Source organism: Bos taurus, chromosome 3 (genome assembly GCF_002263795.3).
Source record: "Bos taurus isolate L1 Dominette 01449 registration number 42190680 breed Hereford chromosome 3, ARS-UCD2.0, whole genome shotgun sequence".
Classification (NCBI taxonomy): domain Eukaryota; kingdom Metazoa; phylum Chordata; class Mammalia; order Artiodactyla; family Bovidae; genus Bos; species Bos taurus.
The window spans coordinates 28,717,406-28,735,388 of record NC_037330.1 but is presented as its reverse complement, the minus strand read 5'-3'; the positions used below and the strand labels follow the sequence as shown (position 1 = coordinate 28,735,388).

The window sequence follows — 17,983 nt, the reverse complement described above, 5'->3', positions numbered from 1 at the left end:
TAAAAGTCTATGCCACTTAACATTGCCTAGTGAGGCCATCAGAAACAAAGATGTACTCAGGGCTCAGAAAGGACACCATCTTTCATAGCACCCATTCTCCACTCACCTTTGAAAAAAGGTTGAAGCAGCCTAGGCGACTGACCATGCAGTATACCTCAGGGAGTCGCTTTCCTTTGCCTTCTGGCTAAACAACAACAATAACAACAAAGCAAAAATTAAGTAGCACAAGTCTTTACTAATTTGGACTATTTATACCTCTTAATACTCCTTAGTATAGAGTAGGAACCAAAGGTCTCATTCTCAGGGAACACTGAAAGATGGAAAAATGCTAAAAAAAAAAAAAAAAAAAGATGGTATGATTCATTCCAGCTTAATGAAGGCATCTAAGCAAGAAGAAAGTAACTCAGAGCTCCCTCGACTAGCTCATTGTACTCCATTCCTCAAACATAAGCAGACTGACTTCAGTTACAATGTCAGTGCTTTCATTATCTATTACAGACAAATAAAATAAATCCATACCCTTTCTATTCCAAAACACTCTGTGGCTAACCTCCACCCTGCTCTTACTGTTTAAAGCTAACATAGCTTCTTTGTAATACACAGATCATTGAGTAGCCCCCAGACTCATCTAGAAATTATGTTCTGAAGTTCCCAGTCTGACTCTATTGTTTCTTGACCAAAGCTGCCTGGAACACAGGTCTGGGACTTACCAAGAGCTTCTTACAGTAACCAAACCACCGGCTCCCATCTTCACCAGTTAAGACAAAGGAGAAGGTTTCACTGAAAAAAATAGTCAATAATTTGAGACTCAAACAACTACTTATGACATTCCTTGGAACAAGAAATTAAAAATTAGTGTCTAACAGCAGCAATTTTGTGATGTAAGAGGAAGCATCAATATTACATTTATTGCAAGTCATGTTCTTCCTGAGGGAAAATTCTCAAATTCTCAAAGGTCCAGCCCTTGAGAATATCTTACTTTGTACTGGAGTGAGAGAACAGGTATGGGATGAGCTGCTGAAGCCATCACCTCCTTTCACTTTCTTATTTATCCGGTCAGCTATTAATCAAGTCTATTTTCCTTTTGTTGAATGCTCAGTTTAGCCAAACACATAGGTAAGCTAAAAAGGATTTTAATAAGCTATTCTTCCTTTCCAAATTCTTCTACTTAGTTTTGAGAGGTCATATGGAACAGTGATAGGCAAAAGATTATATCCTTAATATATAAAAAATAATAGGAAAATTGATATCTCATTAGAAACATAGGCAAAAGATAAAATGCATAGGTAACTTACAAAATGAAGACCTAGAGAGGCCCAAGAAATAAATTCATTAACAATCAAAAGGAATTCAAATCTGAACAACATTATATACATACATCTATATACGGACAAGAATAAAGATTGGAAGGGAACATCTCAAAACACAATGATTATCTCTGAGTAAACCAGAATGCCAGTGATTTCTAATTTTTGCTTTTTATTTACTTCTCTGTATTTTCCATATATTTTAGAATGAACACACATAACTCTTGGGGAGAGGGAAAAGCCAACCATGGAGCAGCCAGGTCAATATGAAAGAAGCTGCCTATGTGGTCAGCAGTGCAACTGACAGCACAAAGCATCAGGATTGATGGCTCAGAGATGACAGTGGCGATCAGGCTAAACTGGTTGTGAGAGGCAGCAGCTTAGTCTGGAGGCAACGCAGCGTGGAAGGGCACAGCCAGTTAGGCAACAGCTGAGGCTGTCTTCCAGCAGGTCATCAGCATGTGATATGGTTCACATAATCATGCTTTTCAGCCTAAATACATGACCAGTAATTCCAGTTTTGAAAGAAGCAGTCATCTATTTACAAGCAGGATATGAGATGATGATGTCTTATTAATTGAAAATAGTAATTTCCTCTAGATACTGGGAAGAAATTTCTTATAATTCCTTTCCAATATACTTACACCTTCCAAACTCCAGCCTCCTTTTTGTACAAGTTTGACAGGGGAACATACAATCTGGGCTATAGCTGTTTCTAACAATTTGAGGGAGATACAAGATGCAGACACTGCCATGTTTTATTTTTGTTTTTGAGTTCTTAAGTTCAGTGTTTTTTTCCTTTTATGTCCACTTGGTGGCATTTCTGATTGTATGTAAAGTGGAACTTCTTTTTCTGCAGAATTGGCAAATTGAAGAGACTCTCAAACTTGTTTTCCCGTTAACACTGTGCTTTTCTTTTGGGAGCCCCACATAGGAAATGTCCTAATTCTGTTCCTTCCTTCCCTGCCACAGAGTACACATAGCTTCACTACTGGTTCTATCTGTTTTTCGAACATTCTGATTCTACTTTTGCAGTTTCAACAAAAGAAATCAGATAAAGTAGTCTATTTACCTCTTGAGTTCTGAGGTTGGCACCCAGTCCTTTGAATCAGGAAAACAAAATTTAGGGATAACTTTGAGCCTTTCTTCAGTGTCTCTGGATTGCTTAAAGCCATGATCACCCTGAAAAAAATAACACTGGAAGTGACTAATATTCTATGTAAGTGGAGTGCAGAAACAAAAAAACTCAGCCTGCTCTCAGGAAAAGAGGTATCCAATAAGTCGAGGTAGCAACCCACTCCAGTACTCTTGCCTGGAAAATCCCATGGACAGAGGAGCCTGGTGGGCTGCAGTCCATGGGTCACGAAGAGTCAGATGCAACAGAGAGACTTCACTTTTACTTATCACTTTCATGCACTGGAGAAGGAAATGGCAACCCACTCCAGTGTTCTTGCCTGGAGAACCCCAGGGATGACAGAGTCTGGTGGGCTGCCGTCTATGGGGTCGCACAGAGTTGGACACGACTGAAGCAACCTAGTAGCAGCAGCAGCAGCAATCTCAGAGTGCTTTTGTGTAGTTTAATAAAACAGGAGGGCCAAGACTGTTAATCACTGAAATTTTCTAAGGAACAGTTTCTAAGTAAAAAGAATTCTGTTTTTATAGAGAGAGGGTACTTGAGGAGATCCTATAATCTGATATGAGAGAAATTATTGAAAACAGTTTCTTATCTAGAGAAAGAATCTTAATTCAAGTATTCACATACTAGTCAGAATATTTTTATGAATCATGAACTATGAAATAAATGAAAATCTATGTTATAATATAGTGATAGCAAAAACCTAGCCAGCTCAAGATACTCTGATCAATAATCCAAGATGTTTTGAAAAGTCAGATGACTGTTACTTAGAAAAAACCATATTTTTAGAATCCACCCCATATATAATCATTTCCCTTAGCATATAATCTTTGTTACCTAATTATGGGTTTGTGACTTCCTGTAAAATTCTAGCATGGAAGACCCTTTTGTGCAAGTTTGGTATTGTACTTTAGAGAACAGTCTAAATTTAGTTAAATCAAGACATTTAAAAATTAGTACAAAAATAAGCAGATAAGTCTAATTACCATATTGCCTTCATGTAACTAATGTCAATGACCTACCTTTTAATTTCTAAAACAAAACAGGGTTTTTGATTTTTGTATTCAAAGGCATGCTTCCTCAGGCATGAGGATCTTGGGGATAAATGTGGACATTCACAGGTGCTCAGGGACCCTGGCTCACAATCTGGTGCACAACTGACCCACCAGCTGCAGGGTTTCACCTCGGGCCAGGCGCAGGACTCAAACCCTGTGTCCTGACTAGGGTAGGGAAGTTGAGCCGGGGTAACTCCCTTACCATGAGCCCGCCACTCCAACCCACAGCAGCTGGGCAAGCCTCAAGGGGCTGTAACCTCCACACAGGCACATGCTCAGTACTTGGACTGGGGGTGATGAAAAGGCTTGCACCTCTAGACCACCCACTGAATAGGAGTAGCAATGCCCAGGGCAGGGCATTAAGACACTGCATTAAGGCATTAAGCAAGACCATGCGTTGCTTAAGACACTGCGGGGTTAATGCTTGCCTGATCCTGACCCTCCCCATGCATGCTGCAGAGGGTGGCAGCAGCCAGTGAGTGAGGCTGGAAAGGCAGAAGCCTGACAGGACCTGGGGAACCAAGAAGTAGGAGTGAGGACACCTAAAGAACCCATTTTGGGGAGGAAGCAGGTGAGACCATGCATGAAGCCAGGCTTTAAGACTCTGGCACACGCCCCACTGTCTCATCAGACCTTACTCCTCGCTTACAAAACACAAATTCAAATATAAATTGAGAGTTGCCTGTGGAGCAGGGCCCTTCTAGGAGACAGAGGCCTTTTGTGACTGCAGTGGTCACATACCCATGAAGTCAGTCCTGCTCCTGCCACTTAGGAATGTGGGCTGAGTGCTGGCGGTCTTTCCAGTTTCTCAGGACAAAGCCGAAATACAGATTTCTATGTGAAATTTGACTTTTAAACAAAAAACTGACGACAAAAACTTTATTATTATTTTATTACTGTATTACAGCAACCCCCCCAAAATATGTCTGTGGGCTTAATAAGCTCAGAGGCCATCACTTTGTAAGCCCTGATGTAAAGATCATGTTCTTTATTTTTACAGTCACAAAGTTCAGAGCCACATTTAGGGTCTACTTTGTAAGCTCTGTGAAGGCAGGGACCAAGAATATCTATTTTAGTTGTGTTCTCCACATGTAATCTTGGCAAATAGTAGGTATTTATGAAATACTGATGCAATTAATGAATGAATGTTTTTGTGGAAAAGGCAGAGTAAAGGAAATAATACTATTAATAATAGTAACCATTTATCACATGCTTACTATGTGCCAGAAACTGCATTAAGCATGTTATATACATTATCTCATTAAGTCCTCACTAATACGGGATAACATTATATCGTGCTACTATATGCTAGACACTGTTCTAAGTGCCTTATATTAATTATTATATAATGAGCTCATTTAATCCTCACCACATGGGATGGACACAGTTATGATTACCCCTTCTTCACCAATGAAGAAAACAAGACGCAGACCAGTTTAACTGCTCTAAGTCACGGAGTTAATAAGTGGCAATTGCAGACAGTTGGCTCACAGTCCGTGCTCTGAACTGCTACCTTACTCTGCCACGTTTATCATTTCCCTCATTAAAAACGGGGCTTCCCTGGTAGCTTAGAGGGTAAAGAATCTGCCTGCAATGCAGGAGACCTGAGTTCAATCCCTGGGTCGGGAAGATCCCCTGGAGGAGGGCAAGGCAACCCACTTCAGTATTCTTGCCTGGAGAATTCCATGGACAAAGGAGCCTGGTGGGCTACAATCCGTGGGGTCAGAGTCACACATGACTGAGCAACTTTCACTCACTCACTCACTCTCATTAAGGAGGAGAAAATTGAGGCTTTGTAACTTGCTAAAGGTCACTTAGTAAGTAGTAGAGCAAAAAATAAAAACCCAACTTGAATAATGAGTTTTATTCCCCCTTGGTTGCAGCTCACGCCTGACACAAGATATCATCAGATCCATGTCCTACAAGAAGTATAGAGTTAGTAAAAGCTGATGGAGACAACAGTAAACAAGAGGAGAGGGATAAATACACAGAGACACAGGAATGCCATCCATTCCTAGATGCCTCATGGTCTCTGTGCACGTACCTTGCTAGGGAATTGTTGTATGACCTGGGGAACGTAGCTTGCTTCTGATGGCTTCTTCTGTAGAGACACCACCACAAAAAGTTCAAAGAGCTGCTGCTCCTGTAATTCAATCAGATCCCGCTCTAAAGTCTGGTAGTGCGGATTCCTCTTGGAAGACTGCTGCAGTTGTGCTACGCGCTTGTGGCGACCTGCGATGAGATCATGGAGCACTGTCTTCCTTTGTAGCCCTATCTTCCCTCTAGCACCCAGAGGTCACGACCCATGCGGGGCTAACCTGCATTCAGTCATTGTTAATGAATGTTGACTAACGAACGTCTGCACCCAGACGTGCTTGTTAGGGCTATGACACACGTGGAGGACAAGTGCAGATTCTCACAGGCACCTGGGGGCTCTGCAGTGGGACTGATGTTCTGTGTCCCAACTGATACCTAGGCATGTCCCAACACACACTCTGTGTTATCCCATCTTTCATGGCATGACACCAGTAAAAGCACTGGCCAGACCACAGATGCCACTGCTGAGACCATGAAATCATAGGTGGGGGAAAAGATCTGATAAAATAATTGAGTCCTATAGAAGGTAAGTATATAAAGAGACAATTTTTATAAAATTAAAACAAAACTATCCTCACATGAAACAAACTGTTGTTTTCCCTTCTCTCTTTGGCATGTATTATGAATGATGGACATATATCAATAAATGGTGCTAAACACAAGAGGAAAAGATACTCATCAGCAGATTGTTTCTCAAAAGAAAGAATTTATAGAAGCATACTATTTATACAGTGTGAGCAATCCCACTCAAAAGTGGATAACATTTATCCTTTATTTTCATCACTCTAAATTCTGGATAATTTGGGATAGTCTCCACTAGGGGGGACGCAGTACTTGCAGAAGAAATAATCTAAGCATCCCAGAGATTTGCTTATTTGTCATTCTAAGCCAATGACTGAAAGACTCACACTCTAATTGTTTTGCTTTTCTTTCGAGATGTGATGCATTCTGCCCCAAAGAAGTTATGATGTGGATCAAAATATTAAGAACACTTAAAAAAGTGCTCTAGGCAAGCCTTCTTACTCCAAAGGGCTTAGCTCATATCAAGAAAATTTTAGGGCCTGATTCTCAGTAGCGACAGCACTAAGTTAGTCATCTTTACACATCCAAGTTGAACTTGATGATGACTTAGGTTTCACCTTAAATCAGGCTTCTGAATCAAACACCTGAAGCAACTGAGGCTACTGGTAGGAGCACATGATTATTAATCATAAAGTCAGAGTATCAGACTTAGAACCGCCCTGTTCTTGGCTTTGACAATTCACGTCTCCTACTTTTTCCATGCCTCAGTTAAACAGAAACGAAATAATTTGCTGTGAAAATCCATTAGATGCAGGATACAGAGCCTTTGAGTACTCGAACAAGTACCACCAAAAATGCATGGCGTAGTTTATACTCTAACAGAAAGTAAATGGCACAGTAATTTAGAATATAAATGCCTATGAATAAGAAACAGATCAGTGTTGCCTATCTCAATGTCAGAGGCAGCTAAGACACTTAATGAATTACACTTGAGTGACTATGAAAAAATCAGATATTTTTGTCTCAGAGGATGACTCACATGCTCTGTTTTGGTTGCTGGGAAATGGCTGCATATGTGTCTGAACACGCAGCTCTGCCGCTCCCCTCAGAACATTCCATCTTAAGAACTATATAGGTTTGCCTCACACCACCATGGGAGATTTTTTTAAACTTTTTATTTTGTATTGGGGGATAGCTGATTAATGTTATGATAGTTAACAGCAAAGGGACTCAGCCATATACATGTATCCATTCTCAATTATGGGAGATTTTTAATGCTGTCACAACATCTGACAGTGTATTGTTTAGTTCCCTAAATCTCAACAGGATCTTATAATGAAGAAATCACCGACAAAGTGAAACTTGGTGTAGAAAATATGCTTCATCACAAAGGTAGGTGCGACTCCACCTATAACCAGGATCATCACGCGAAAGGGAGCAGCCCCACTGACTCACTCACTCTTTGGTAGATACTCGGCATCACTTTCGTACCCACCGGGTTCACCTGAAAAGAAAGAATTTCCATTTGTATTGTCCAACAACAGCAGGAGGAACACGAGGAAGAGAATAATGGAAAAGTTCCACAGACCTGGGGATTTAAGAGCAAGGAATAATAAGGAGGCTGAAACTTTCTCCAAACCACTTAGCTGTATCAAGGCTCAGAGAAGAAACTACTCCATTCCACCTTCTTCCCACACCCACTTCCCTCCTTAATTCCCCTCACCCCTAAATCTAGACTTTAACAGCAGTCCAAACTAGCTGCAGGAAGTCTTGGTTAGAGTAGATTGTATTTCTACATTCATAGAATGTAGACATATTTGTCTTTTGATTCCTAAATAAGGTATCACAGGTAGAAGCATCAACCTGGCTAATCAGAAGTCTCAACGTGGAACAAACTATGAGTTTAGATTAACAAGAAAATGTGAAGTTAAGAAAGATTACCAAATGAGTTTATGAAGTAACATTCTACCTCTTTTAAGATGCTTCTAAGCCACCTCGAAGGCCAAACTGAACTGAACTTTACTCTGAATTCTTACAGTACTCAGATGGCTTTGAACTGCTCTTATTTTCCACAGTTGGATTTTAAGTATTTTGGGGCTAAGGGGCTTTGCTTTCAGAAGGGAATATTCTGTACAATACTAGGTGTATTGTCAATTTATAAAACAACAACAACAAAGCAACCAAAAGATAAAACATTGTAAACAAGTGAATGAAAAATTTCTAAATTAAATCTAAAAAGTTAAAGCAAAATTTTAAAATGTAAAGAAAGGGAAAAAGTTTTAAGTATCAGGAAAAACGAGGACTAGGAGTCGTAAATGAAAAATGTATGTAAGTCTGTATAAAAATGTAAAATTTCTAATCTAACAAAAAATCATTAGTAAATTCAAAAGGCGAATAACCTGAGAAAATATTTGTAGTATACATTGTAGACACCAGGTTGTCTTCTTAATATTCAAATAGCTGTCATAAATGAATATGGAAAAACAGCACAACAAAAGATGAATAAAGGGTAGGAATAGGCAATTTATAGAAAAAGACTGATAAATCTTGATAAACATAACTGTCCAAATTCATAATTAAAGAAATGTAAACTAAGACAATAAGTAAGATGTACTTTTCAACCATGACACTGGTAAAAAATAAAAATCTCTAATAAAACACAGTATTAACTAAGATAATGAGGAAAATATCATTTTCAAAAGTTGTTCATAGAAATGTAAGCTGTTACAATCTATTTATGAGACAATTCGGTTAGCAGTTATAAAAATATTAATTTATGTGTTCTTTAAAGTATGTGTGCTTTGATTAAGTCCACTGCTAAGAACTCATTCTATAGATATATTCTAACCAATACACAAAATTATATATAAGTAAAAAGTGTACATCACAGCATTGTTTGAAGAGAAAAAAACCTATATCTCTTTATAAACCTTAATTATCCACAGATTAAATAAAACGTTAGAAACAGCTAAATACATTCTTTTACATTTATACAAAAAAATGCAGTACAGATATGTGGATCTCTGTGTCTTGATACTGAAAGAGCTCCAAAGTATATTAATTATACTTTTTTTTAAAAAAAAGCAAGACACAGTATAAAGCTATTTGGGGAAAAAAAACATTTGCATGTACATAAAATTTTCTGGGAGTAGTAGCAGGAAGTTCTGGAAACATTGGCTTTCCATTTTATCTTATTCTATATTACTGTAATGTCTTGCTGTGTTCATTTTAGTTTTGTAATAAGGAAGAAGAGAAGATAAAAAAATGCTGTCTCTCCATAAGACACGTGTGAAAAGTACACAAGAAATGTTACAGAAAAGGTAGCTATCTAAATATTGTGTACTATCTAGGTTTTATAACTTCAAACTAACTACAATGGCACAAAGTATACTGGGGCTCTATCCTACTGATCAATAAGTAAGAATAAACACTGTGAGCTATTGAACCCTATCTATATCCTTGGCACCAGGCACCTCTTGGGAGCCTGTGAGGTGTCTGGGAAAAAAAGAAAAGAAAGGAAGGAGAAAATGGGAAGGGAGGAAAGGTAATTTATCTGGCAAAGACCTTACAAAAGATCATTTATATGGCTTTAACATATCCACCTCTGGGTTTTGATGACCTGCATTCCAAGACATGGAATGAAGGTTAAGGGGTTTATAAGCTAATATTGAAAATCCGTAAGGATCAAAAAGTACTATGTTGTCCCTTTTTGATAAGTGACTTCAACACACAAAACTGTACTTTTGAAGAAGGGCAGTAAATCATTTTGTGATACTTGAGAACTGAGAGTTAGGAAATGTTTAGGTTGGAATAGATTCACTAAAACCTAGCATGTATTGGCAGAGTAGGTAAATAAAATTATCTGGTTCTATGAGGCATTGTTGATACACAGACAAAAGCTTACGGAGGAAAACAAAAACCTGAGAACTGTGACTACTGAGCCAGGAGTCCTCAAGCATGAGAGAAATTTCTCCTGTCCACTGAAGAAGCTGGCCAGAGACTGGGTAAATGCACATTTCCTTTGAGCCATGCAAAAGAAAATAAACTTGTAGGGACTCCTCCTTTCGTGTGTATATGTTACAAGTTGGCAGTTTATGCTGTTGATTTTTTGTTCTTTTCAATAAATACAGTGAAAAAAAGGATTTGACTCTTCAAAAACTTTTCTTAAAGTCAAATTTACTAAAATCTTTCTAATCTATAAAGCATACAAATAAAATAACAAATCAGTGATAATGTACCTAGAGTAGCATATCTGGTGAATATACTTATCGACTTATCTTAGAAAAGATTATCTTATTATATTATATTTGATATTATACAATAAGTTGATATTATATTTATTATATTTGACATATATTATATTTGATATAAATATATTATATTTGATATAAATATATTTGATATTATATAATAAGTTGATATTATACTTATCAACTTATCTTAGAAAAGATTATCAATTTTCCCAGATTAATAGCAGTTAATCTGGGGCTGCTGTTAATCTGGGAAAATTGATAATCTTTTCTAAGAATTTGTCCTGGTTCCAGTGTCTTGATATTTCATATAATTTGCAATTTTAATTTATTTCCTAATCTATAAAATAATAATATTTGCTACATACAGTTATTTAGAAAAGACAATCATAATGTATCTGAAAGGATCCAGCAGAATATCTGGCATTACTTTTCATCTTCTGTATCTCTTTTTGAATTATACAAATAAAAAGCATTTGACTACATCTTTACTGGATGTATGAAAACATCTAGAGAGGAGATAGTCAAACTGCCAAAAATCAAGACTTATGAGAAAAACTGAGTAATTGTTGGTGATAAAGAAGAATAAGACTTTGTGGTGTCATGTTCCTTGATTCAAATCGATGCTTCCTCTTCTCACTCAGCTTCTTACTCTGTAAAATTAGGATAGTCCCTCACCTCCCAGTGTGGTCATATGTTATACACTAGATAAAGTACATAAAGAAACTATTACTTCATTCAATTTAGTAGCTATTATTATTAACAATAATCAGAAGTATTTCTTCTATAAAGACTAAAATGTTTTAATAATTGCTTCTGAAAATATGAAAATTCACATTTTAAATGGTGACAGGATGATTTTAATCATCACAAAGAAGAAAGAGCTTTGAATTGTTGAATGCAGAAGTTTATTTTCACGTAGTTCAATTGTAGAATGAGGAATAGATTTTTAATGGAAATTAAGAAATTTCTGTCTTTGGAAGTCTTTGCAAAAATATGAAACATTCTTCTCTGGTATGATTTGGCTGTTGTTTCTCACTTATGAATCTCATATATAAAAATTGCTAACTTCTACACGTTTTGTGCCAGACAAGCAAGTTTGTTGTAAAGAAAAGTCTAATAGTTCATCATGAGTGCTGAAAGGTTCTCAGTCAAGACAATCTAAGTTTTATCTAGGCATCTGAAGGACAAAACTATTGAACTTATTGGATGACTGTAGGTTGAATACCACATACCTTCAGTATATATATACTTAATATTTTCATTTCTCCACCGAATGAGTCTACACTGACAAAAGACTATAAATCAAAGGACTACAAAATAAGGATGAAATCTGTCTATGAAAAATCATTCTCACTGGTTTATAACTATTTTTAAATTTATTTACTTATTCATCCAGTAGCTATTACTTGGCCGAGTCAGACATGACTTAGTGAGTGAACATCAACAACCAGAACTAAATAAAAGGGATTTGAGGAAGAACAAGAAATAATCCTAAATTTAGGCTAAAGAAGTTTTATGTTTAAGTGGGAGAGACAGGAAAGTAAACCAAAAATTATAATTCACATCAACCATTAAATTATATAATGATCTGCCTAACATATGCAATAGCTATGAACAGCTGTAACAATTCTTACCTTTAGAGGGAGGTGCATCTTTTCCAGTGTAAGGGTGTAACTTTACCTTTTTCTTCCCTCTCTTAGACTCAAATATATCATCTATTTTTAATACAAACTGAAAAAAAGACCAGAAAAGTACAAGTTAAAACAAACACCAACAAGTTTTGTGGCTTGATAATATTAACTTATTAGTGATTCTCATTCAGAGAAAGATCCATTTTAAAAATAAAGCCTTTACATTTTTCAATTTTGAATCTAAAATTATCTTTAGTAAGATGACATGCTATTCTAATACAAAATCCATTTAATATGGGTAAGATAAGTGGGAAAGGATATTTCCTTTCTAGAGGAATTCAGCACAGGCTCCTAGAGAGATTGCTTGTCATTCCATGTCACAACATGCAGGAAATCTGGCTACCGCACTCTCTGTATTGACCAAGCCTCACCAATGGGCTCAAGTTTTTGCATGCCCAGAGTAAGAAGTGAGACATTTATTCATTTGGAAGGCAGGGTGAGGAGCAGTTATTTTTGCTCCCATGAACTTTTGCAAAAAGAGGATAATCACACTTAGAAAGTTTTAGTCAAAAGAAATACTCTTTTTACTACCAGGAACACTAATATCACAATTTATTTAGAAACATGTCATAAAAGTAGGAGATTCTCAAATAGGCCTAAATACAAAAACCATGTTCCATTTAACATGCATTATTCATTACAATTCTTGCTTTGCTTCTGGGAAGTATATTTAAAAGAGAGCAAGAGAGAGATACAGACTGGACTGGGCTTAAAAAGGAGGAAAGATCAACAGCTACTTTTAAAAGGAGAAACTGATTAGGTTTTCTACGGATATTTTTCTTTTTTCTTAAAATTGCAAGTTATTTCTTAACTATTAATCTTGATTTAACATATTTAGTGCCCAGAATTAACAACTGTTAGGAGCATTATATTAATGTAAGATGATAACCAACAAAGTTGCTTGAGAAAAATGCTCTTTTTTCCTTTGTCCTTGTCTCTCTAGCAATCCTGGCAATCCATAAGCAGTGAGTCAGTCCACTGCAAGAAAAATAACATGTGAGAAACATGTGTTTTAAATACACAGATTATTCCCACATTTTTGGATGAGTTTATTCTTTTAAAGATTTTTCTTTAATGATATTTGTAGCTGTAATTCAAATGAAAAGTCACCCATATTCTTAACCCATTATAAACAAATATGAGGATCCAGACATATAAAGTTATTGTTAGGGGTTATAGGAAAGATGTTTGAGAGTAAACATGTATTTTGGGTACACAAGGACCAAAAATAGTAAAAATATTCATGTACATTTGAGAAGTATACTCAAAAGTACACTGAAATGTTATAAAGGAAAGGGAACTATCTATTCCAGAAATATGAGCTAAAGTAATAAAATTAAAATTTTGATTGTGAGCTAGAAAGAGGAGCCTATAATTACCTTCTAGCTATAGAAAATACTATAGAATATTTTTCCTAAGAATGATGGAAACCATATTGCTATGTACACACTAGAGACAAACAACATAAAACATTAGGAAATCTACTCTAGCAAACAATCCTACACAGATTTCCACAGCAGAGAAAGAAAGGAAGGGTGGGGAAGAAGCATATGGACTAGATCAGTTATTTTCAAACTATGAAACCAGTTTCCCTTCCAGGGAGAGCTCTAGTCATCAAAGAGGAAATAAGCAAAAACTGCTTTCCTCATGGAATGTTGCTCCCAAAGATAGTCCAAAACCAAAATTTGTATTGCAAATGGAATATCCTACAGGGGTTTAATCCAACGAGGCTTACAAACAGAAATGCTAACAGTTTGTTCCTGCCTGACAATCAAGAATTCCCAAAACCATTCTGTCTTCCTTACTTCTCAAAAAAACCTTTGGGAAAATATTAGAACAGGAAAAGTTGAATCATCTTACCTATAATCAGAAAGAGAGCAAGCTTTGAGTGCTCAAGGGATCCATAGTACATAAACACTGAGGGATGAAATCAAAAGCACTGCAAATTTCCTCGGGGCTCATCGAACTCCACAATCCACAATTTCTAAATACTTGCTAATGTTATTCCAAGAACCATATCTTAATATAATCCCTTATGTGTCTGTGTTCTAGCTCCTGTGAACACAGGATCTGTTTTGTTGTGCCAGCATGATTTATCAAAGAGAACTATGCAGAATGCCTGGCAATTCTTTTTTTTTTTTTGGAAGTACAGCTGATTTACAATGTTGTGGGCTTCCCTGGTAGCTCAGCTGGTAAAGAATCCGCCTGCAATGCAGGAGACCTGGGTTAAATCCCTGGGTTGGGAAGATCCCCTGAAGAAGGGAACGGATACCCACTCCAGTATTCTGGCTTGGAGAATTCCGGGGACTGTATAGCCCATGGGGTCGCAAAGAGTCAGACAGGACTGAGCGACTTTCACTTTCATAGCTGATTTACAATATTGTGTTGCTGTTGCTAAGTTACTTCAGTCGTGTCCGACTCTGTGCAACCCCATAGACGGCAGCCCATCAGGCTCCCCCGTCCCTGGGATTCTCCAGGCAAGAACACTGGAGTGGGTTGCCATTTCCTTCTCCAGTGCATGAAAGTGAAAAGTGAAAGTGAAGTCGCTCAGTCGACTTCATATTGTGTTAGTTCCTAGTGAATAATAAAGTGATTCAGTTATACATTATATATACATTGTTGTTGTTGCTTAGTCATTAAGCCCTGTTGACTTTTTGTGATCCCATGGACTGTAGCCCATCATGCTCCTCTGTCCACAGGATTCTCCAGGCAAGAATACTGGAGTGGGTTGCCATTTGCTCCTCCAGGGGATCATCCCGACCCAGGGATCAAACCCACATCTCCTGCATTGGCAGGTAGATTCTTTATCACTGAGCCACCTGGGAAGCCCTATATATTATGTATATCCTGTCAATTCATTATTTATTTATTTATTTATTTATTTTTTCTGGCAATTCTTTAAACCTCTGATTTTTAAGTAGTCCTCACCATACACAGGAGAATAAACACCTGAAATTTTTTTTTCCCAGAGAGATCAGTTTAATATTTTTTAAAAAACTCTGTGTCTTTAACACTTCACATGTTAAAGAGGGAAGGGCAGGAAATGGATCAGAAGAATTAAAGTAACTGTGGAAAGAGTATTTCCCAAGGAACCAATCAGCAGTTACTAAACCAAGAAACAGCTATCACTTTTGTTTAAAGTTAAAATCAGATACAAAAATCATGGGCTAAATGAATACATACAACTGAGATGGGGTTAAGAGAATAAATACTATTTAAAAGATTTCATTTCTTCATTTCAGCATCAGTTCATTTGCTCAGTCATGTCCGACTCTTTGCGACCCCATGAATTGCAGCACGCGAGGCCTCCCTGTCCATTACCAACTCCCGGAGTTCACTCAAACTCACGTCCATCGAGTCAGTGATGCCATCTAGCCATCTCATCCTCTGTCGTCCCCTTCTCCTCCTGCCCCCAATCCCTCCCAGCATCACAGTCTTTTCCAATGAGTCAACTCTTCTCATGAGGTGGCCAAAGTACTCGAATTTCAGCTTTAGCATCATTCCTTCCAAAGAACACCCAGGACTGATCTCCTTTAGAATGGACTGGTTGGATCTCCTTGCAATCCAAGATAGTAATTCTGAAAACATTCTGAATTACAGAAGAACAGAGTAACATAAAGAGTTTTTAAATATTATCATGTCTCTTAAAAATATTATGTATTAAAAATAACCCAACTTTCTTCATTTTGGTTCAATGGCTCTCATCAAGATGATTTACATACTTACTTCCTTTTCTCCTTTGAGAGAGAAGTCATTTTTTCAGTATAATTGGCAAAAATTTATATTTCTAAGAGTAAAATTTCTTTTTTCCTTCCTCTGAATGGAAATTTTTGGCATATACTTTGTCATTACTGAAAATTTATAAACTCAGGCACAAAGCTGAGTTAACTTTGGCTATTACACAAATGACTGAGAATCACTGAAGCCAGCCTAATAGAAGGCTCTTTTACATGAGATTCTAGTGCTTCCTTCACATGGGCAGCTGATTTTAATGAGAACTAAGGTAACTGGAACGGAGAAGGCAATGGCACTCCAGTACTCTTCTCTGAAGAATCCCAGGGATGGGGGAGCCTGGTGGGCTGCCGTCTATGGGGTCGCACAGAGTCGGACACGACCGAAGTGACTTAGCAGCAGCAGTAGCAAGGTAACTGGAAAAGGTCAGTTTTCATTCCAATCCCAAAGAAAGGCAGTGCCAAAGAATGTTCAAACTACCATACAATTGTATTCATTTCACAAGCTAGCAAGGTTATGCTCAAAATCCTTGAAGGTAGGCTTCAGCAGTACATGACCTGAGAACTTCTAGATATACAAGCTGGGTTTCAAAGAAGCAGAGGAATGAACCAGAAATCAAATAGTCAACATTCATTGGATCATGGAGAAAGCAAGGGAGTTCTAGAAAAATGTATACTTCTGCTTCATTGACTACACGAAAGCCTTTGACTGTGTGGATCACAACAAACTGTGGAAAATTCTTCAAGAGATGGAAATACCAGACCACCTTATCTGTCTCCTGAGAAACCTGTATGCAGGTCAAGAAGCAACAGTTAGAACCTCATATGGAACAACTGGTTCAAAATTGGGAAAGTACAACAAGGCTGTAAACTGTCACCCTGCTTATTTAACTTATATGCAGAGTGCTGTGTGCTGTGCTTGGTTGCTCAGTTGTGTCCGACTCTTTGCAACCCTATGGACTGTAGCCCACCAGGCTCCTCTGTCTATGGGGATTCTCCAGGCAAGAATACTGGAGTGGGTTTCTATGCCCTCCTTCAGGGGATCTTCCCAACCCAGGGATTGAACCCAGGTCTCCTGCATTGCAGATGGATTCTTTTACCATTTGAGCCACCAAGGAAGCCCAAGAATACTGGAGTGGGTAGCCTATCCCTTCTCCAGGGGATTTGCCCAACCCAGGAATCGAACTGGGGTCACTGCATTCCAAGTGGATTCTTTACCAGCTGAGTTGCTAGGGAAGCCTACACGCAGAGTACATCATGTGAAATACTGGGCTGAATGAATAACAAGCTGGAATCAAGTTTGCTGGGAGAAATATCAACAACCCCAGATATGCAGATGATACCACTCTAATGGCAAAAAGTGAAGAGGAACTAAAAAGCCTCATGATGAGGGTGAAAGAACAGAGTGAAAAAGCTGGTTTAAAACTCAACATTTAAAAAACTAAGAACATGGCATCCGTTCCATCACTTCATAGCAAATAGAAGAGGGAAAAGTGGAAGCAGTGACAGATTTTATTTTCTTGGGCCTCAAAATCATTGCAGAAGGTGACTGCAGCCACGAAATTCAAAGGCGCTTGCTCCTCAGAGGATAAGCTATGACAAACCTAGACAGTGTATTAAAAAGCAGAAACACCACTTTGCTCACAGAGATCCATATAGTCAAAGCTGTGGCTGTTTCAGTAGTCATGTATGGATGTGAGTGTTGGACCATAAAGAAGCTGAGCGACAAAGAATTGATGCTTTCAAACTGTGGTGCTGGAGAAGACTCTTCAGAGTCCCTTGGACAGCAAGGAGATCCAACCAGTCCATCCTAAAGGAAATCAGTCCTGAATATTCTTTGGAAGGACTGATGCTGAAGCTGAAGCTCCAACACATTGGCCACCTGATGTGAAGAGCTGCCTCACTGGAAAAGACCCCAAAGCTGGGAAGGATTGAAAGCAAAAGGAGCAGGGGGCACAGGGGATGAGATGGTTAGATGGCATCACTGACTCAATGGACATGAATCTGAGCAAACTCCAGGAGACAGTGGAGGACAGAGGAGCCCAGCATGCTATAGTCCATGGGGTCACAGAGTCAGAGATGACTGAGCGACTAAACAACAACAAAGATAACCAAAATGAAGCCCTCTAAGGGCTTCCCTGGGGGCTCATATGGTAAAGAGTCTGCCTGAAATGCAGGAAAGGAGAGTTCGA

General features: G+C 38.0%; 1 protein-coding gene across 4 annotated transcripts in view; it reads right to left on the bottom strand.

The window, feature by feature from the left end:
- Window positions 1-17,983, bottom strand: part of DENND2C (DENN domain containing 2C) — a 93,209-nt gene that overhangs the window by 19,219 nt on the left and 56,007 nt on the right. For all 4 annotated transcript variants that reach the window (XM_059884560.1, XM_005204032.5, XM_005204034.5 and 1 more), the window contains 6 exons: window positions 12,004-12,100; window positions 7,576-7,620; window positions 5,542-5,729; window positions 2,380-2,489; window positions 711-780; window positions 107-184 (listed from right to left, as the gene is read on the bottom strand). In XM_059884560.1, coding sequence (XP_059740543.1) covers window positions 107-184; window positions 711-780; window positions 2,380-2,489; window positions 5,542-5,729; window positions 7,576-7,620; window positions 12,004-12,100 — 588 coding nt within the window. The remainder of the gene's footprint in view (window positions 1-106; window positions 185-710; window positions 781-2,379; window positions 2,490-5,541; window positions 5,730-7,575; window positions 7,621-12,003; window positions 12,101-17,983) is intronic.